Source organism: Poecilia mexicana, unplaced genomic scaffold, assembly GCF_051168715.1.
Source record: "Poecilia mexicana isolate PSO_F unplaced genomic scaffold, ASM5116871v1 scaffold_14, whole genome shotgun sequence".
In the NCBI taxonomy this organism is placed as follows: domain Eukaryota; kingdom Metazoa; phylum Chordata; class Actinopteri; order Cyprinodontiformes; family Poeciliidae; genus Poecilia; species Poecilia mexicana.
Genome location: NW_028263383.1, coordinates 6339673 through 6359422, shown reverse-complemented (window position 1 = coordinate 6359422; position 19750 = coordinate 6339673). Strand labels below are relative to the sequence as shown.

General features: G+C 37.8%; 1 protein-coding gene across 1 annotated transcript in view; it reads left to right on the top strand.

Moving 5' to 3' along the window:
* The window catches only part of LOC106914096 (rho guanine nucleotide exchange factor TIAM1-like), a 62431-nt gene that overhangs the window by 31260 nt on the left and 11421 nt on the right, over positions 1-19750 (top strand). Inside the window, exons 10-17 of the mRNA XM_014980672.2 lie at positions 603-749; positions 941-1015; positions 3921-4091; positions 4764-4868; positions 6317-6398; positions 6614-6700; positions 9411-9623; positions 11027-11160. Coding sequence (XP_014836158.2) covers positions 603-749; positions 941-1015; positions 3921-4091; positions 4764-4868; positions 6317-6398; positions 6614-6700; positions 9411-9623; positions 11027-11160 — 1014 coding nt within the window. The remainder of the gene's footprint in view (positions 1-602; positions 750-940; positions 1016-3920; positions 4092-4763; positions 4869-6316; positions 6399-6613; positions 6701-9410; positions 9624-11026; positions 11161-19750) is intronic.

The window sequence follows — 19750 nt, the reverse complement described above, 5'->3', positions numbered from 1 at the left end:
ATCTGTAGCTTTTCCTTTATTTCACCTTTTACTTCCATTCTTTTTTTATGCTGAAACAATCTCTTCCATACAGCCTAAGTAGGAAGTGTCTTACAGAAGGTTTGATCTATTAGCTTTAAGCTGTGCGTGTCACGAGCGGTGATTAGACAGCACACTGACACAGCTTACAGTAGGCACAGTGTGTACACACACACACACACACACACACACACTCATGCTCTGGTGAAACATAGTGAGTCTGAGCTGCTCAGTGTTCAGGACTTGAGTGTGAATTAACCCAGAAATGCCAAGAGCTTTTTGTCTCTGTTCTTGCAGTGGGTCACTGAGCAGAACTAGAGGGTTATTTCTGATACTGCATTTCTGTTACAAAAAAAGCTTCTGATAATGGCTACATTATACACCTCCTATTCCTTGTTAATGCAATTATTGGTAGGGGTATTCTATTCAGTATTATTTGTCTCAAATGTGAGTTCTATGATGAATAGATATTATAGATGTTATTGATATTACCCAAATCATGAGTTGATGTGGCTGTATTTTAACGTTAATCTTCTAACTTACAAAGTCCTAAGTCTCAAATATCCATTCTTGTGTCTTTACAGGTGTCAGCCCGAACTGAAGGCAGCATCAGGAAGCGAAACCAGGCTGTGCAGCGAACCTTCAGTAAACGGCGCAGCCGCTTCTCCTCCCTCTGGGGCCTGGACACCGCCTCCAGAAGAAAGACCAAAGGACATCCCTCAGCTCAACAGGTCTTGATACATTTCACCTTCTGACTGAAGAATACATTAAACTTAATTTCTATCTCATTATCTTTACCAATAATATAATATTTCTCAAAGCCTTAAGATGAATGTGGTAGCTCTGTAAATATTTAAAGTTCATAAAATCTCTACGGCTTTGTGTGTATTTGGACTCTAATCTATTTTTCTTTGTCTTATAGGTGTTTCAAAATGGGACGGATCCTGTAAGAAAACCGTTGGAGCTCATGTTTGAAGACTCAGCCAGCGAGATATCTGTAAGAATAAACTTATATAAATTGTTACCTAAACTAATCTAATCCAAAAAAGTTGAATTGGAAGACATTTAATTAAAAAAAAACAAACACTGGGAATTGAATTGTGATGCAAACTAGTAAAATTCAGTGAATGTAGATGCTCTCTGAAGACTAATTAAAAAACAGAACCTTTGAAAAATTATGAATACTTTTGAAAGGAGTAGAGGTGGTAAAACAATTTCTAGAACAGCTTAAGTTTATTTTGAGTTTAAAACATTGAGGATTTTCAGGTACAATTTGGGAAATTTTGGCATTTTATCAGAGCGACTCCTAATACACTGGGTGCATTTAAAGCTAGCTAAGTCTAAATTAAAGAATTTAATAATTTTACAGTGTTGTATAAAGTAGGTCACAACTTGTCTCGGTTTCTTTGTAGTTCTCCGCCATGCTGTAACTAAAGTGATATGAAAAAAAAGGCCACATCAGAGAATGTTTACATCTATACAGTAATAATCTTCACAAGGCTAAGCACAAAAAAGCAGGTCTTGTTTTGCTGTGGGCTAATTACTCATCATTGTTTGCCTTTCTTATCCGCATCCTGTGATCTATGAGAAAGATCACTGGGGCATCTGATGGATCTTTGTGCTTGTATAATAGGATAGGGGCTTCTTAAGACCCCGAGGCCAGCATCATAGTTGGATTTTCCACCTCCTTTGGTTTTGGTAGATGCTCTAGCTCTTTATGTGACGCTTTATCTGGGGGAGGCACAACATCCCTGCACCCTTTTGCACCAGTGAGCATTCGTTTGAGGTCATTCTCAAGCTATTGCTTTAACATTTATAGACATCCACTTCTCCCCCTCGATGTGGAGTAAGTGGACAAATTTGCAGGCTTATGAAAGTTTAAAATTAGCAGTCTCTCTTCCCACACACTCAGATAATTCTGGAGCTTACAGAGCCTTGGAAAATTATCAGCGCATCTCAAACTTTTCAAAATTTATAGTATGCTTAATGGATTTATTTATGACAAAATGAATCCATTAAAAACATGACTAAAAATGAAAAAAAAAAAAACGTTCAAGTGGAGTGAATACTTTTGCAGGGCACTATACTTGTGGTGTATCAGATTCTTCTGCAGATTATTCTCCAGCTTCAGAAGAAGAATTGACAAATAACTTTTTTTTTTCTGTTATCAACAATTTTCCATTACTTTTGTAGTTTTATTAGATATCAAAACAAAAACCCACATCAGTCTTGACAGATATCCATCTCTTTATTCAGTTGCTCCAGGCAATTTCAGCCAAATCAGAATCCCATTAACCATCCACTAGAGACATCTCTCTCTGCTGATCCCAGTGAGAGAAACCCGATCTGATATTTGTGGATCATTACCTCAAATTATGCAGACATTAGCTACCAAAGTGCCAGGCAGTTTCACACCATCTGTTCTCACCTGTGTTGTTCTGTACTGTCCACAATTTACAGATAATTGAACATCCCAGCAAATATTTTAACAAAGAAATCGTCGTAGATCTCATTTGGATGTTTCTGTGATTATTCATCACAGATAAGTAAATGTGTAGGGTTTTTTTTATTATTATTATTTCATGAACTAGGAAGGAAAGGGTCCAATTAGGCAGAGGTTGTGCAAGGACAAGCACTCCAGCTCCATATTTCATGAGAAGCGATAAAAAAAAAAACAGCTGAAAGTGTGGGAGAGGAAAAGACGGGCCTCTGTCTGAACCTCGCAGACAGAAGAAAAACTGGGGCAATAAACCACTCTTGCTGTGAGGGCCCCCTGCGGCAGGAGGAGAGATCAATTTCCTTCCACCCACGCCCCACCTCAGCTGGCAGGGGGTGGGGGGAGTGGGATGACCGTAAAGAAATGCACAAGAGGCAGCATGCCCCGACTTTTACTGATACACAGCAAGAGACCTCACATTACTAGTGAAGATTTTTCACCTCTGACAGGCTGGCCCCTATTATAAGACTATATTTATTCTGGGGAGACCGATTGTTAACATAAGAGGAAAGTAGATAGAGGAAGATTTTTAATATGCCTGCTGGAAATCCTTCATCCCCCCCAGCAGAGGAATCTTAGATAGACCAGGAGGGAAGCCAGATGGTGCTGAGCAGCCTGGGAGTTCAGGAAGTTGGGGGAGGTATTGGTCACGGGCCCCCCAGCCTGTTTTTTGTCTGGGGAAAAAAAAAGTGCCTCTTTTTTTTTTTTTTTTTTTGGCTACATGTATTTTTTTCCACACATCTTTGTGTAGTTCGATCTTTCAAAGCAAACCAAACATGCACATGCAGATACATACTTAAGGATCCGGTTTTGTTAACTGTCGGGAGATTATTTGGCAAGAACGACGGCGGCACAGAAGCGAGCTGGTGGAGAGCTGCACAGATCGGGGAAAGGGCACCAGAAGGAGAGGCACTGATCGATGGCAGGGTGGGCGGAATTGAAGAATTGAAGAAAAAATGTGGATGCAGTTACTTGATAGGGAGAGCTAGGTTACAAACAATGTGAGGGCAAAAGAGGAGAGATAAAAGGAGAGAGGCCGACATGATGGCCAGATTGTTCACTCGGATCAAACTGATGGACCTACAGATTACAGTCTTTGTACAGACTCATGTTGTAAAAATGTAAATCAACTCCCACATACAGAAAACAGCATACATCTCAAAGAAAATCTAGAAGTTTTTCAGAAGAAGCGAATTAAATACAATCTTCAAATCATTACATGTTCACCTTGTCATTTAGAATTTTTTAAAATGTATTTTAGTTTAACTAATAAGTAAAATCCACATGGCGTATAATCTACATGGATATAATGTTTTGTCTTATTACTTGCCTTTACTCTTATATTTTGTCAGATTTTGTTCTGTGCAGTATACAAGTAAAGTGCATGTCTATGTTCCATTTTCAGAAAAAAACTGAAGACTCCATGAAAACTGTTCCCCAGCAAAGCGTTGACAGTGATATTTGGGTTCCCGATTATCTGAAGCCCTCCTGGGTTTGTCTGCCAAACAATCAGCCGGTCCTGGCCATCGTTCAGCCTGGGGAGACAACATTGGATGTCCTGAGCAGCGTCTGTAAGGTAGGCCACTGTTCGGACCATTCTTATGGCTTAACAACTTTTACATGAGATCCAACAGTGTGTGTTCGAGAGAACAGAGCCCTCTATGAGTGTATGTAACAGTGATGGCCCTCCCCCTCCTGTTGCTGCTGCCAGCTGGGCGAAAGAATGCTAGACTTTCTCCTGACTCACAAGAAAAAAATTGGTTATTGGAGATAAAATAATTTTTCTGTATTTGAGAAGAATTTATTTTTGTTTGTTCTAAGAAACTAATTTGTGTTTAGTACTATTGTAGATATTTCTAGATACTGCAGATGCACAGAAGCTGCAAAAAGACTTTCTAAAACCTAAAGTATCAAGATAATTTTTTGAATTCCGCGATGCTGTTGTAAATGTGTCAAATACAGTTGACGATGTGAAGATTAATGTTAACAGGTTGATATACTTTTTCGTGCAGAAACAAAAGACATAAATCGTAATAGTCATTCTTGTAAACAGTGTCTATTTGCATTCAGAAAAAATATGATTACTAAATAAATTTGCTATGTGTTTTTTACTGACGAATTATCAAAACACCTCCGTCTTCCATTGGAAGGTCAACTTGACATGACACGACAAAACAAATACACATCAAATATTTGGAGCTACCTTGGAGCAACTGCACAAATTTCTTTCCTGTCTCGTTACTTCCAGACCCATCAGATCGAGCCCTCTGGTCACTACCTGCGGGTCAAGGTGTGGGTCGACAACCAGTTGCTTTATTATGTTCCAAAACCTGAGGAGGAGATATCTGATTTGGTGAGAAGCTGCATTTTAAGGCACTTTGATTTGTGGAATCTGAATTAGGATGATGTAATAGCCAAATTGTAATCTTATTGCAGATTTCATTTAATGTTGTGCTTCAAAGGATTGGGGGACTACATAACTGTTCTGAAAACAAGATAACTAACTGATAAAGCATGTTAAAAAAAAAAGTCAAAATGGTAAAAATGCACCAAAATATGATATTACAGATATACTGTAGGCAGAAGTGTTTTGGAGGACCTATCTTTCATTTTTCCTTCCATAACTGCAAGAAAACAAAGACATTTTTTTAACATGATACAGCATAAATAAAAATATGCTATATCATATTTAGCACTTTTATCTAGGCTGGCCATCGCCCTCCTATACAGTTCTCCTCAATTCTCATTTTCATTCTGGGATTTCTCCCATTAAGCTTAATTTCTCTGGTTGAATTTTAACAGGCCCCTCAATTTTCCATAAGCTTCATTGCAGTCTTCAGAGGTGAAGAGCATAATTGTAAATATTATTCGGTGTTAGTTTTAGTCCTGACCTTGGAATATTATAACAAAACAGTTCAGATAATCAGAGTGAGTGAAAAAAAACTAGCCAACTGTAAAAGTCAGTTTGAGTTATCAGTGGTTTTAGTTATTTTTTTTATTACACTATGAGATGAAGCAGCCACCCATCTGAACTGTAGATCCATTTCATTATAAATTAATTTTTACTATTTTTGCCGCCCGTATGGAGGCAAACCTGTGCATTTTTTATGACCCCACATTGCTGACTCGATGTGCAATGCATGCAAAATTCCCAAGACAGTATAGAGACATTTTGCAATACCTTATGAATTATGCAACAATATTCAAAGTGTATTGTGAGTACTCCGAATAAAAACCCATTTGTATTTATGTGTGTCTCTGTTTGGAGTTATTCATATACACAATCCCTCTTGCTAGAAATAAGCCTCACCTCATTATTCAGCCAGAGTAAACCCCCAAAATAAATTATCTTTGTGATGATGTTTTGCAGGTGACATGCTGAACCCTCTCTCAAAGCACACTCTCTCCGTAACTGGTTTTTTTCCTCAAGAGCCTTTTTATCTTCCTGCTTTGATCAGTGACTCGTTTCGCCCTCTTTCATCCTCCGTCTGTGATATTACATTGTTATTTCTCCTTGGTGAAGGCTATTACACACAACACAGATGTCTGTCTCTGCTGTTGCTTCATACACACAGCTGTGTCTCTGCTGTCAGGTCAAAACCCCATCCTACACTCACTCATTTTACAGTCTTAACCCAGATTCTGACCCCACAACCTTCACATGCACTTGCTCTGCAAAATAATGCATGGAGCAGTTCATTCTTTATTAAGAGCAACAGTCTGACCTTATCCATCTTACAGCGACTGTATTTTTTCCCTTTTTCTCCAATAAAATATGTATTTATTTGTATGTGTTGGCAGATCTACAAAGAAATTGAGATTTGCCCCAAAGCTACCAAGGTGATCTGTTTTGACAAAGCAGAGTCCAGCACCATTGGATACGGTACGGAGTTCGACACACTGAGAAGCTGTATCAAATTGATTCCTTAATGGGCTTTATTGAGTCGTGCTCTGATAATTACTGAAAGAGGGCGACTTAGAGAAAGCACGTTTAGTCATAAGTGGACCTAACTGGTTCATATTTAAATCGTTGCGGTGACCTTTTTTAAATATATATTCATGAATAACAATCACACTCTTAAAAACACATTTCCCCAGGTTTCACTGTGGCAGTTACAGAAGAGGATGATGTACAGCGGCTTCATGTCATTGAAGTGAAACCAGGAGGCCTGGCTTCAGCTAAAGGTAAATATTTTAATTTTCTTAAAGCAAACCTGCAGTATGGACTACCTTAGTTTTAATGTCTGGTAGATATTTGGCCTCTCATTGCAGAATTAGTTAACTTTAAAAAAAATATATGTTGGCTGTGCGGCATGGACCTAGACCTTGAACCACAGTACTTTAATTTTCAATAGGGATGGTACAGAGGTTGTGATGATGAAAGTCAAAGAAAGTACAGATTATTTCAAACATGATATTGATTACAATATTATCAGTTTCCTAAAATCATGCAGCTCCAAAATATATTGAATCAGAATATCAATATGAGCAATCCTGATATTGTAATAGCAATACAAGGGACCAAGATGCTAACACTCACAGAGAAAGACGGACATAGTATTATGATGTTGAAAAAACCCCAAACCAGAATAGCAATAAATTTATAAGTTAAATGTAACTCATGTCATTATTATGATAAATGACAATAATACAATTATTGCATGTTTTCTTAATATAATGAAGCCTTTATGCTTTTATTGATTTCTTAGACAACAGGTATGAGCTATCTAGGTGAAAATGATGAAGCAATTTTAAAAATAAAAGGAGAAAAAACGATCAAGAATCTTGAACAGCTTCAGTGAGTCTGTAGACGTATTTCAGCCGTGATGAAACAGAAGATTAATAAAAGAAGAGCTTCTGTGCGCTCATCAGAAAGTCTAAAAAGACATGACTCATGTGCCCTATATTCCGTGTTTGTCTGATGATTTATACATTTTTCCTTAAGGCGGGATGTGTCTAAACCTTTATCCATAAGATAATAAAATTCAAGGCTCTATTTCGTTTGTCTGCTTTAGGAAGGTAGATTTCAAGATCACCCTCTCTGTCCCCCACTCACAGGTCTCTATCTTTTAAGCGAGGCAGAGAGACCTAATGGGTTTGAGAGACATGCAGCCGTTTCGTGGACACAGCACTAATGTATAGAAAATAACATGCTCCAGTACCATGTCCCGAGGTCGAACCAAGGTTACTCAAGTGTGAGATTGTGGCCTCCAGTGTATTAGCAATCAAAAAGCTGCTATCTTAGCAAGGCTGCATGCAGCCAGAGGACACAGCTGTACTGACTCTCCACCGCTGCTGGGAGGGAAAAAGGTTGTGTCAATCAGTGAGCTTTGGTAGTTGATCTTAGTGCAATGTAACACTGTTTACATTGCAAGGAAACCAAAGGTATTTTTTCCTGTCAATGTAGCTACTGTTGCCACTACTTTCATATAAGCATACATGTAAACAATGTGGTGCAAAAGTATTCATACCTCTTGATCTTGATTTTTATTTTTTTTTTAGATTTGGTCACATTATCGCCACAAACCTCAATACATTTTAATTGGGATTTTAACAGACACAATAGTCCACAGCTTTTCAGCTGGCACAATCTTATTGAAAATCTGTGTCAAGACTTTAAAATCAATGTTTGCTCTACATCAAAGCTTGAGTCCCCAGATGTGTATAGCTGGAAATTTACAACAAAACACTTGCAAGTGTGATTGCCTTTTTCCTCCCCAATCACCATTAAGCACTACTTTGTGTCAATCCATCACATAAAGTCCCAGGAAAACACTGAAGTTTGCTGTTACTTTTGCAAGACCCTAAAACTACGACACACAAGCAAAACACACACACTCTCAGCAGTATAGAGCCAGAAGCATTATTGCTCCCTCTCCAATAATAACTGCTTTAACTGACAGTTCAGATCCCAGACAACTAGGTCATGACTTATGGCTAAATGTGCATCTCTTGTCTCCATCTATAGCTCTGAGTGTGTTTGCTTTTCTCTGCCATTTAATTGTGGATTTGACAGAATTTCTACCATTTCCTTATGGAAGTGTAAAAATGCTGCCCAGGCAAAAAAAAAAAAAAACAAACACGGCTGTATCATGTTATTACCCCCAAAATGTAATTGTTCTAACAACATGCTTTTCATGTTTGTACTATATACTGTCACATGCCTGGGTGGCAGCTCTGTAATTCCATATTTTCTACAGGAATTAAAGTGTCAGGAGATTTTGCACTAGTTACCATGAGCGCATGCATTTCTGTTAACAGAATAAAAATCCATTTGTGTAACTGAATTCAGCATTAAGGGGCAAGTTAGGTTGCTATTAGATCCCAGAGCTGCTGTCACAACTAATCAGGTTGATTGGTGAAACTGGCTGTTTAAGCGCTAATTCTCAATTAACAGTGCCGGGCACAGGTGGTCAGAGGGGGGGAAAGCGTCAAACAGTGAAGTCAATGGGTTCCCTTTCATGTGTACAGTCTCTTAGACAATGTATATGGTAACATAAGACGACAGGAATAGACAGGTTTTGCACACTCCCTTCTAAATCCATCCAGTCTTGTTACATCAGAACTTGCCGCAAGCAAGAAAGGAAGGAAGCGAGCATGGGAGGATGCATTTTTAATGTATTGGAGAACATTAGAGTCCCAACATGTCTGGATTAGTCTCAGAGCTGCTATCAGGAAGTATGGTACACACATTTTGTTTGTGGGGATTATTTGCACATATTAACACACAAAGTCTCTCCCTTAATGGTTATGATCTCACAGATGAGACTAAATTGTTTTTTTGTTTGTTTTTTTTTTTCACCAAAAACACCAACATTAAAACTTGTTTGATAAACTTACTACTTTCTAGAATAGCTTGAATGGTTTTTGTCTTTTCTTTTTACTCATCCATTAGGTTTGAAAGCAAGCGATGAGATTCAGTTCCTCAATGGTAAACCTGCCTCTGCCCTCCAACTGGATGATTTGAGGGCAGCTTTTGGGAACCGCACCCTTACCCTGATTGTCAGCACTCTGCCTCAGCTGGACTCTAAGGTGCTGTGCTTCAGTCCTCCTCATCGCTCCGATGGAGAGCAAGACCCAACCACAGACATCTTTTCTCAGAGTCAAGGTTAGACTTCATCTTCTCGTTTGAAAAGAACACAACTGTGCACTCCGTCACAGCACCCTAACTTTGTGTACATAGAAAAGGAAAGTGCATCACTATCTGCAGGGTCTCCTAATTATGCACGGATGCTGTCTGATACCTAACCTGTAGGCAGCCAGCAGCCTTCCACTGACCTGCTCTTTTTATTTGTGCAAGGGCATCATTTGTATTCACTGGAAATAGGGGGCTTGTAATGCACAAGCTGACAAGCTGGCATTGTTTATACAGGGGCTCAGAGCTGTATGAATATTAATATAATTCCTTCAGCAGTGTGGAGCTGTCACCACGGAGAATGTGCCATATGTTGAGGGTCAGATGGAGAGTAAAACACTTTTGAAGCCAGACGGAGGTCACTGATGATGCTGTGCTTGAAGAGGAGGCTGAACATGAAGTCTTCAACATGAAGGAGACTTTAAATGAGAGATTTGTCCTGAACATGGACTGAATATCTAATCTGACTATAAAGCTGCATCAGTAGACCCTCTTAGGGAGGGTTTTATTAGAAGTTCAATATAAAACCCACACAAAAGGATTTATAACTTAATATTAAATCACAATGTCTTGTAAAAGTATTTGTCCACCTTGAATTTTTTTTTATATTTTGTTACATTATAATTACAAATATCCTAGCATTTTTTAAAGGTACTTTACCAACAGAAAGTAGTCATCTTTTTCATCTTTTTTTTCTCTACTACACCCAAATAAAGCCTTGTGCAATCAAATGCATTCAGAAATAAGCTAATTAGTAACCATTTTTGTCAAGAACATTATTGAGCAAACAATATTTGACGGTAATTGATCAATTGTGGTGAGGCTTAAAGCAAACTTATGGAATAAAACATTATCCCAAGCTCTGAACATCCCAAAAAATTTTTTTACTCCCAATGGGAAACATATCAAATCATTGCTGTTTGTTATGCTTGCAATCACTTCACATAGCAAATATTAAATGCGCTGATCTCAAAGTATGAACAGTGGCAAGAAAAAAAAAAAAGCTATTGTTGAAAGAAAACCATAAGAAGTGCAGTTTAGGAGAAACTTGTTTATTAAAATAAAAGTTGAGCAAAAGAAAGACACAAAAACAACTGGAACTTGGAATACTTTTCAGATTTGCATTTGTGAGAACAATATATACCATGTGTATTTATTTTTCCTCCGACTTAAATATTCACTTTTTTGTGTTGGTTGTACAAAGGAAGTTGTTGTGGTGCTTGATAATATTTTGTTTTCTAAAGAAAAAGCAACAAAAAATTCATTTATTGGGTCAGAATTTACGTATTTTGTACTTTATGTATTTTGACACAAAATACTCAAAAGCCAAACAAATATGCATTTTGCATTTGAAACTGTCTTTGTTGTCTTTGCAGAGAACATCCTGGACGAGGCGTCAGGTTTGACTGTGGAAAGCCCCGATGAGAGCATGGAAGAGGAACCTCTATTAACCCTGCAGAGCCCCAGAGATCATCACAATGACAGAACATTAATGGCAGCTGGACAGAAGGTAGGAAAAGGCATTTAAAGACGTTAAGTGCAGTCAAATGCATGAATAAGATCATGGACATTAAATAATGAAAAAAAAGGCATTTTAAGCCCTTTTAGCTTTGCTTTTAAAGTCTCAGATTAACTTAATTTATTTATCCCATTTAAAGTATTGCATTCTCATCTTTTTGCAAAATGAACAAAATCAATAAGCTGTTAAATGGACTGTAGTTTGAGAAGATCTCCTTTCGTTTGCTGGCTTTATTGATTGGTAAAATGATTTAGAAAGCTAAATCCAGCAATAAAATGATTTGATATGATTTAATGAAAGTCTTAAAAAGATCATTTATTTTTCAGGAGAAAGGCAATGTCACACTGAGTGTATGTGTGAGATTGAGAAAAGTAGCACAGCACTTGGCATCAAAATACACAACAGGATGCCAAAATGACCAAATCCTTGATCCTTTCTTTTATTCTTCTCAGTTATTATGACTCCAATATTCTGACATAACTTCCACTGTTCAAATTGTTTACTCAAAGCACACAGTGTCTGCACTGCATTTTCTCATTTTCAACACAAACCTTTCTGTAAATATGCCAATAGAACATATTTAGAAACCTCTACACGTATATTTAAAGTTTAAACTTTCAGCAATCTGCAAAAAACTTAAAAAACCAAAACCTCCATGATAAATTTGAAAGGTTCTTTGGAGTCCTCAGACTTGATAAAGTGCTTTACAAGTACAAGCATTCACCATCAATTATCAGCATTCTCGGGGCCATATTCTCAATGCATTTTTTTTTAATTGGTCACCATCTATTATAGAAGTTAGTTGCAGTTTTCCTTAGATTGCAATGATTTACCTATCAGAGGATACAGCACACCTTATTTGATCAGGTCCGAATCAGATGATGGGTATGCTCCATTTGTCATATAATGGGGCAATTGTTGCAGTAGGAAGGGATACTTTGCACACCATTTCACACTAATGCACCATATAATAGAGGTGTGTGGATACAACGAGGAAATTATTGTCAGGGAATTTGCAGAGTAAAATCGATGCCTGAATGTATATGAGACCACAAAACAATCTAGAAGCTGAGATTCAGTTTTGCTTCTTTGAGCAGTCGATGGTAAGTAAATTATAAAGTCAGATCGCCCTGACAGTGTTAAAAGCGTTCATCTCTGACTGGCAAACATTTATTCATCTCTACATGGACCATGTCCCGGCTGACTGCTAAGAAATGCATGAACTGAAACATAAAAATAGAAGTTAAGAAATTAATATTGTACATCTGAAAGCTGTTATGTTAGTTCTTTGCATTTCATTGTGTTATTTACTAGTTGCCCCTAAGTTTTTCTTTTTTTGCCATCATGTAATGTTTGTTTGCCACAGCTTCTGACACAAATAATTGGGACAATATTTAACATCTCAAAAAAAAAAAAAGACACCACACCAAAAGGTCAAATAAAAACTGGTTCTGGCAGCAGAAATTGTGATAAATAAGATAAGTCATAATTACTAGAAATATAATTATGGAAGGATGCACCAAGAAAAACTCTGACCCTGAATGAATGAAACAAATGTCTCTGCTGACCCATCATAATATTTCTTAATCTGATCCTAGTTAATGGCTTCGCTGCATTTCTTGTTTGGTTTTATTTGCAAAAGTTCTGCAAAAATATTTTATGTTTTTTTGTGTGTGTGTGTGTGTGAACCTGTCAGTCAAAAAATGAGCAGATGTTTATGCAGTATAGTTTTGGTGTGTTTGTGTGTGTGTGTGTGTTACACGGACAGAGACAGGTGAGGGAAAGAGTGAGACAGCAGCATCACTTTCTAATTAACAGTGTGTCTGGTCTGATTAACGTCGGTGATGTGATGTCTGGAAGAGACTGTGTGCCAGCCAGTTTCCCTTGGATACGGTTGTCACTTCCTTTACCACAGCCAAGCCTGATATTCTGAAACCACCGGAAACATTTTTTCTTTGTTTCTATTTGATGTTGAATCTTTATGTTCGAGGAAAGGGGCAGCAGAAATGGTGCCGAAGTCCCTCCTGGACGTGTGTCAGTGAGATTCAGTCAAGTGAGCGCCAGCCTCATTCCAGGCCTGGCTATGTTGGACAGAAATGGTTCTGTGACTCTGGTTTGCCATTTTAGATTGAAAGCAAAGCACTGAATGATAGAAGACGCTTGGGGGAGTGGGTTGGGTTATATTTCATTTGGTGCACTTGATGTGAGAAAAAGCTGTGAAACTCCACAGCTGAGAACAGTTCCTGATTAAAAATGTACACCTTTGGTTTTTACACTTCCCATTTTTGCTGCAGCGGTTTGCATGGTGCTTGTGCCAAGTTCTTGATCCAAAATTTAACGTTTCGCACCACTTAGTCCTACCCTAAAAACAAATGACTTCCTTAATACATAGTCATGTGCCTTCTTTCTGTGTTAAAAGTGATTTTTCACCTTTTAGGGTTTGGAATATAACCAGTTTCTGAAGTTTTAAATGCTTGTCTCAGGTTCCATTTAATCTGACTGAACTTTTGCTATTTTGCAAAAACAAACTGGAAAAAGTCATTCTCTAGATATGTGGAAACAGACATACCCTGCTGGATTTGCAACTTCGTTTACAGAAAAAAAGGAGAATCTACCAAATTCTGACTCATCGGTGTTGACAACCAGTGATTGCCTCACTTTTTAGACATTTGCTGGTAAAAAAAAAAAAGTATCCTCACTGCATGATGCTGCTACCACTGTGTTTCACTACGCAGATGGTATATCAAAGTGAATTTCTGCCATTCGAGGACTTTTACAATGTATTATTTATTTTTTTATTTGACCAGAACATCATTCTTCCACATGCTTGGTAAACATTTTACATTCATATGCTCTAAGTTACTGTTAGTTTGTCAGATAAAATCCAGAGAAAATATACCACTATGGTTGTAATGTGAGAAAATGTAAAACAAAAAAAAGAAGCTTTGCTAGAAATTGTGCTCGACATGGAGCTGGAGATAATAACAAGAAGGAAAACACACTGTCGATAAAAGCAAAGGATTGTTTAATGTTGAGATATAAGGTGCTTCTAAAACCTTCACAGTGTTTTCTGTCTTAAATGAGACATCCCACAAAGAAAAGAAAAAAAAGATTTTGATATTTAGAGAAGAAAACCAGTTCCTCTCCAATCAGTGTGCCAGAGGAAGTATTACAGTCCTGTTACAAAGCCCTGGCAGTCTGTGATCTCCGTCTCACCTTCCCGTCTCTCACCTCCTGCTTCAGTCTCACATATGCTGTCTGATTCATGTCCTCATTTCCATCTGTTGCCTTTTTTAGACCCTCGTTTTTGTCTTCCATTTCCTCTGCATGTAGCTGTTTGATTTACTGTCATATTTTGTTCCCATAATTGAAAACAATGTGACCGTGTCCCATTTCAGACATGACAGCATCATTTTTTTTTCTTCTTTCCTCTGATCACCCAGTCCTCAGTGTTTGTTTTCCTTTGTTTTGAATGCCCTTTGTTTCTTGCATGTCCTTCCAGTTGTCTCCTCTTCTTGGTTTCTGCTCCCCACTAACCCCCTGCTGTTCATTATCATAAACAATGTGAGGCTGCTGCTGGCGTTCAGACAGAACTTGCTCCCTTTAAGCCATCCAGCCGGCTGCAAGCCTTGACCTTACCCTCAGCACTTGGATGCTTTTTTTTTGAACAAGGATGATCCAAATTTGCAACACAGATATCCAGCAGAGAACTAAAACAATAGATTTTTATCATTTTATTTGTTTTGGCCTTTATTTCCCCCCCATGGTGATTACTCCTTTGTTTCGCTGTCTCTTTGGAAAAGCTGGGAAGTGCTGAGGATTGTGTCTTACCTCATTTCACCCGGTGCCTACGGTCACACAGTGGCAGACGACTGAAGGGAAGAAAAAAAAACGGTGAAAGTGGGACAATTTTAATTATCCCCACACTCTAATTACTTCACTCTCCGGTGTTTCACATCATTTAGTAGAGATAAATGAGAGTATGCTTTGCCGGAGGAAATGGAAATTTTCATTATTTTAGACAAAGCACACAGCTACCTTCCCTGTATGATAAACCAACTACTGGAAAAAAAAAAAAAAAAAGCTGATTGCTTAAGAATCACAATGATAATAAAGATGTCTGTGATTGTTCGGGGGTCTCCACGCTGCAGTCAGCCTCACTGCTGTCTCCCAGTTATAATTTACAATCATAACCAGGGACACATGAAACAGAAAATGTAATATTCAGTGTTTAGGGGAAACTTTTCATCAGGGTTTGTTTTGTTTCATGTTGTTAATCAAAAATATGAGAACATATTAAGTTTTGTTTACTGTTTAATATTATATAACATCCAAATAAATTTCAATAACTTTAGTGACACAGGTAAAATATGAATTTCTTATGCACAGAGTTGTTGTATGTATTGAGGTTTTTAATTGCCTTTAGATTATTTTTTTTTCTAGATGAGAAAAAGAAAATTATTAGAAGTAAGAGCTTCAACTAAATACAGAATTGTGTCTTTAATGAATCTATTAATTTTAACTTGAAGATGCACTTGAAATTTCCCGCTGTTCATGTTATTTTTTAACCAGCTTCATTGAACCAGGCTGAAATGTTGCTGTACTCCCATTTTTTCCCAGTGGAGGGCGCAATGAGATCATTAATCAAGCCTGCAAGTGGATGTTTGCAGTAAAAACATTAATCACATGAATATATTTTTTCAGTAATTTCTAACAACTGATAGATTTAATTTGCATGATACCCAAGACATTTTCTTGGAAAATTGGGACAAAAATATGTGTCAGTATTTCCTAGTTCTACAGATAGCAATACAGAAAGTAGTTTGGTTTCACTACTCCCATATGAATTAAGTATCAGGAGGAAGTGTGCACCTTGCAAAACAACAACATTAAAATCCACATTTATAGGTTTGTGAGAATGTGTGTCATTATGTTACTACACTTTAAGATTAACTTACTACATTCTTTCTCTCCTTGCTTTTCTTTTTCTTGTAGGGATTTGTGGATTTGCTTGTTTGTTTTTTTTATTGTACATGAAACAGAACTCAGGACGCATCCCTCTCTGCTTTCCCTTCACTCCTCCTGTGTTTTCTCTGACGACGACAAGCACAGGCTTGTTACCACAGTGGCAGGAAAAGACAAGTAGTCAAAAATCTGCTCCCAAACGTACATCGAGTTCTTCATGTCAAAAGGGGAAAAACAAGTGTGGGTAATTAAGAGTGAGGCCTCGAATTCGGTCACTGAAGTGTGAGTGTGATTCTTGCCAGGATGATAAACGTGTGTTTGCAGTTTCAGCTGACGGGTGTAGGAACTGGTTTTTGCTGACTTGCTCCACCCCTTTGTGTTGCACATCCCTTCCTCTCTATTCAGAATGTGGGGAAAGACAAGGATGCAGGACATTGAGTAATGGTGTCTTTGGGATTCGGCACTACTTTTGTTGGATTTATCGTAAAAAGGTAATTTTTGTTGTACTCCATCGACTTCTTGCTTGACTTTCTCTCTTTTTTTTCAAATAGATTTCAGTTTCAAAGGTTTAGGGTTTCTCTAATGGGCATAAGCTGCTTAAAACTAACTTTTTTGAGAAGAAGTGCTTTAAGTTTTGATGCTCTTGAGTAACCCTTACAGATGATTATACCATTCTTTAGACTTCTAAAGGACAATTTGATTTAGATACCTACCCTTCAAATGTACAAATATCAACATGTTTTTATGGCAAGGTTAGGGCAAAATATGTCTGTCTTATACAACACAGGTTCTTTTTTCTCTAATCTGAAAAGCTGTTTGACTTAAGCCAGGTCATTTTTCTTGGAAATTATCGGTAAGGAAAAGGAAGAGTTATCTAAAAGTGCAACCTAAGTCGGATGTTAAACCGATCTGAGAGGATTCTTCTGATTTTTTTAAGTGAGACTGTGGAAGCTGTTATCATTAATAACTTGCCTTACCTCTAGTAGAAGAAAGACAGAATTTTCTCAGTGAGTTTGCAAAACCAGTGATACAAAAAAATGCAAACCCTTTGCAAGCTGTGATGTCAATACATCAGTGCTGCCAATGTGATTTTAGAGTCGTAACCTGATCGTTGTTTGGCTGAGAAAAAGCAACCAATTGTTATTTTCTTCAAATATGGCGTTTCATCACATGTTTATGAACATGTGATGAAACATGAAACACATTTCATTCGGTTTTGAAATGTTAAAATCAACTAAACCGTGATCGGAACAGGGGTATCCATCTGATTAGCTGAGGATTTTGTATCGTCTGACGTCAGTCTAGCACAAGAAAGTGAACTGCTGAAAATTATTTTGTACAATCTCACTTTAGAAGATGAAAAAATATCCCTTAAAAGCTTCTTAATATTCCAAAATATCACTTGATGGCACAAGCCAGATTCTTACTTAACTGGTTTGGTGTTTGTATGCTAAATAATCTGATTTTTCTCACAGTGGCAGACTTAAGCTTTACCACAAAGAGTTGAAGTTTAAGGATGTACTGATATTTCTCTCTCTCTCTATCAGTGATGCAGAAAGCTGATGTCTGTCTTTCACTCCTAACCACATCTCACCTCCTAACTCTCCTCCCACGACCCTCCCCTCGGCTATTCTTCAAGAGGATGTGATGTTTGCTCCTTTTTTTTTCTTTTTTAACATTGCAATCTGCACCGCTGGTTCTGCTGTTCTGAGTCACCTGGACAGAAGAGTAAGAGAAGCGGAGCGGACAGATGGGAATGGAGAGGAAGAGTAGAAACAGAGAGATGACAGTTGAGCCTGCGGAGTCAGTCGGGATTAAGAGAGTGATTGGATGGACGCTGTAGGATAAGATGACATGAGAGCGAGCGCTGTTGTTCATTGCAGTCTGTGTAATGACCTATTTGTTCAGCTGCAACAGCAACTGCACAGCAGACTGTTGAAAAGCCGACCTTTTATACTTCTGCCATCAGCTGGCATTGTAGTAGTAGTTTAAAAAAAAAAAAAAAAAACGTGAATTCACTGCAGTTGGATGTTTTTCGGATGAGTTTTCTGGAACTGACCAGTGCAGGGGGTTGAATGTTTTTTTTTTTTTTTTCGACTCGGAAATTACAGAGCAGGAATGAAGGGAACACCTGAAACCTTTTTGACCTGCCAGGATGTCGGCTTTCAGGAAGAGCAGAAAAACTAAACCCTCGACTGACTCCATCTATGACGCGTTCCAGGTGGTGAGCATTGCAGTGCACGAGAAGTTGTGTGTTTGATGCCTTGTGATGTGGAGTTGAGCTCACATAGGTCAGTGATTATGCAATGGTGGTGTACCCATACTGATGAGATTATTCTCAGGGTATGTTTCCTCTGGACCCTGCCATCCAAATCCATACATCCACCTCACATTGTGTATGCTCACCTATCCCAGCAGCTTTAGGGGTTGGGAGCAACGATCTATCTTCTCATCTAAAAGATTTAGATGTTACCCGTAGTCTGGGATTATCGTTCTTGTTGATGCTTTAGCAAAATCAAAAACAACATTTCACATCTCTCACTATTATTGAACAAATATTCATATTTATTTTGTTATATGTTTTAATTCAGGTTGCAGAATGCAAAATAACAGTGGTACTTCTGTAAAGCATCATGGTGCTTTTTTCATTCATTCATCTGTCTTTCAATGGGTTATTTGTCACCAATTTGCCTGGTTGAAATTTATGAGATCTTGTTTAGAAGTCACAGGAGTGTTTGGTTAGAAGTATACATGAGAAAATGACACCATAGTTCAGTGTTTTTTTTATTATTTTGCTCATTCCACAGACATACTGGCAGACATACGACATTATAAGGGTATAACATAATAAATTATCAGTTATATTGCTGTTGATTGTCCTCGCATAAACATAACATTTTTTGCCTGAACGTTTATTGATTAACACATTTCTATTTGAGGTCATCTCAATTGTGAAATGGTCTTCAGTGCATTTGCTCCCTTAAAGATGGCCATCGTGACTCCATGAATAAAGATTCACAGCATCATGTTGCAAAACTGCTTTGAATACCACGATGGAAAATTGTGCTGTCACTGCCGCAGCCTTACAGGAGACAAGCCGTGTTATCTGTCAAGACGGAACCTGTCTCAGCTGTCTCCAATTAAGTCAGTCAAAAACAAAATAAAAACAAGAAGGGTGCTCATCAAAAAAAACAACAGAAGTGCATGACGTCACACAAAATAGAGGTGACTTTTATGTTGATTATAACAAACTAAGTGGGGGCATCGATTGTTAGCCTATGCGTCTGTGCAACTTCACATGGTCTCTTTTACATGTCTTTATTTTTATTTTGGAAAGACAGTAACTGTACTAATGTGAAAAACTTCTCTTTTTTATGTACTTAAAATACACCAATATGCGTATATATGGGATAAAAATAAATTAACTTGACTTTCTTTAATGACTTTGCCTCAAATGTAAAGTCTATCAGCATCAAGTGTTGACCCATATAACGTGATGGGAAGAAGGTTACTTCTCCAACACACCTGAATCAAATGAATGGCTCATTACCAGATCTTTGCCAAACTTAGTCCTGTAGGGGTTATTCAATCATTTGATTCAGCTGAGTTGGAGCGG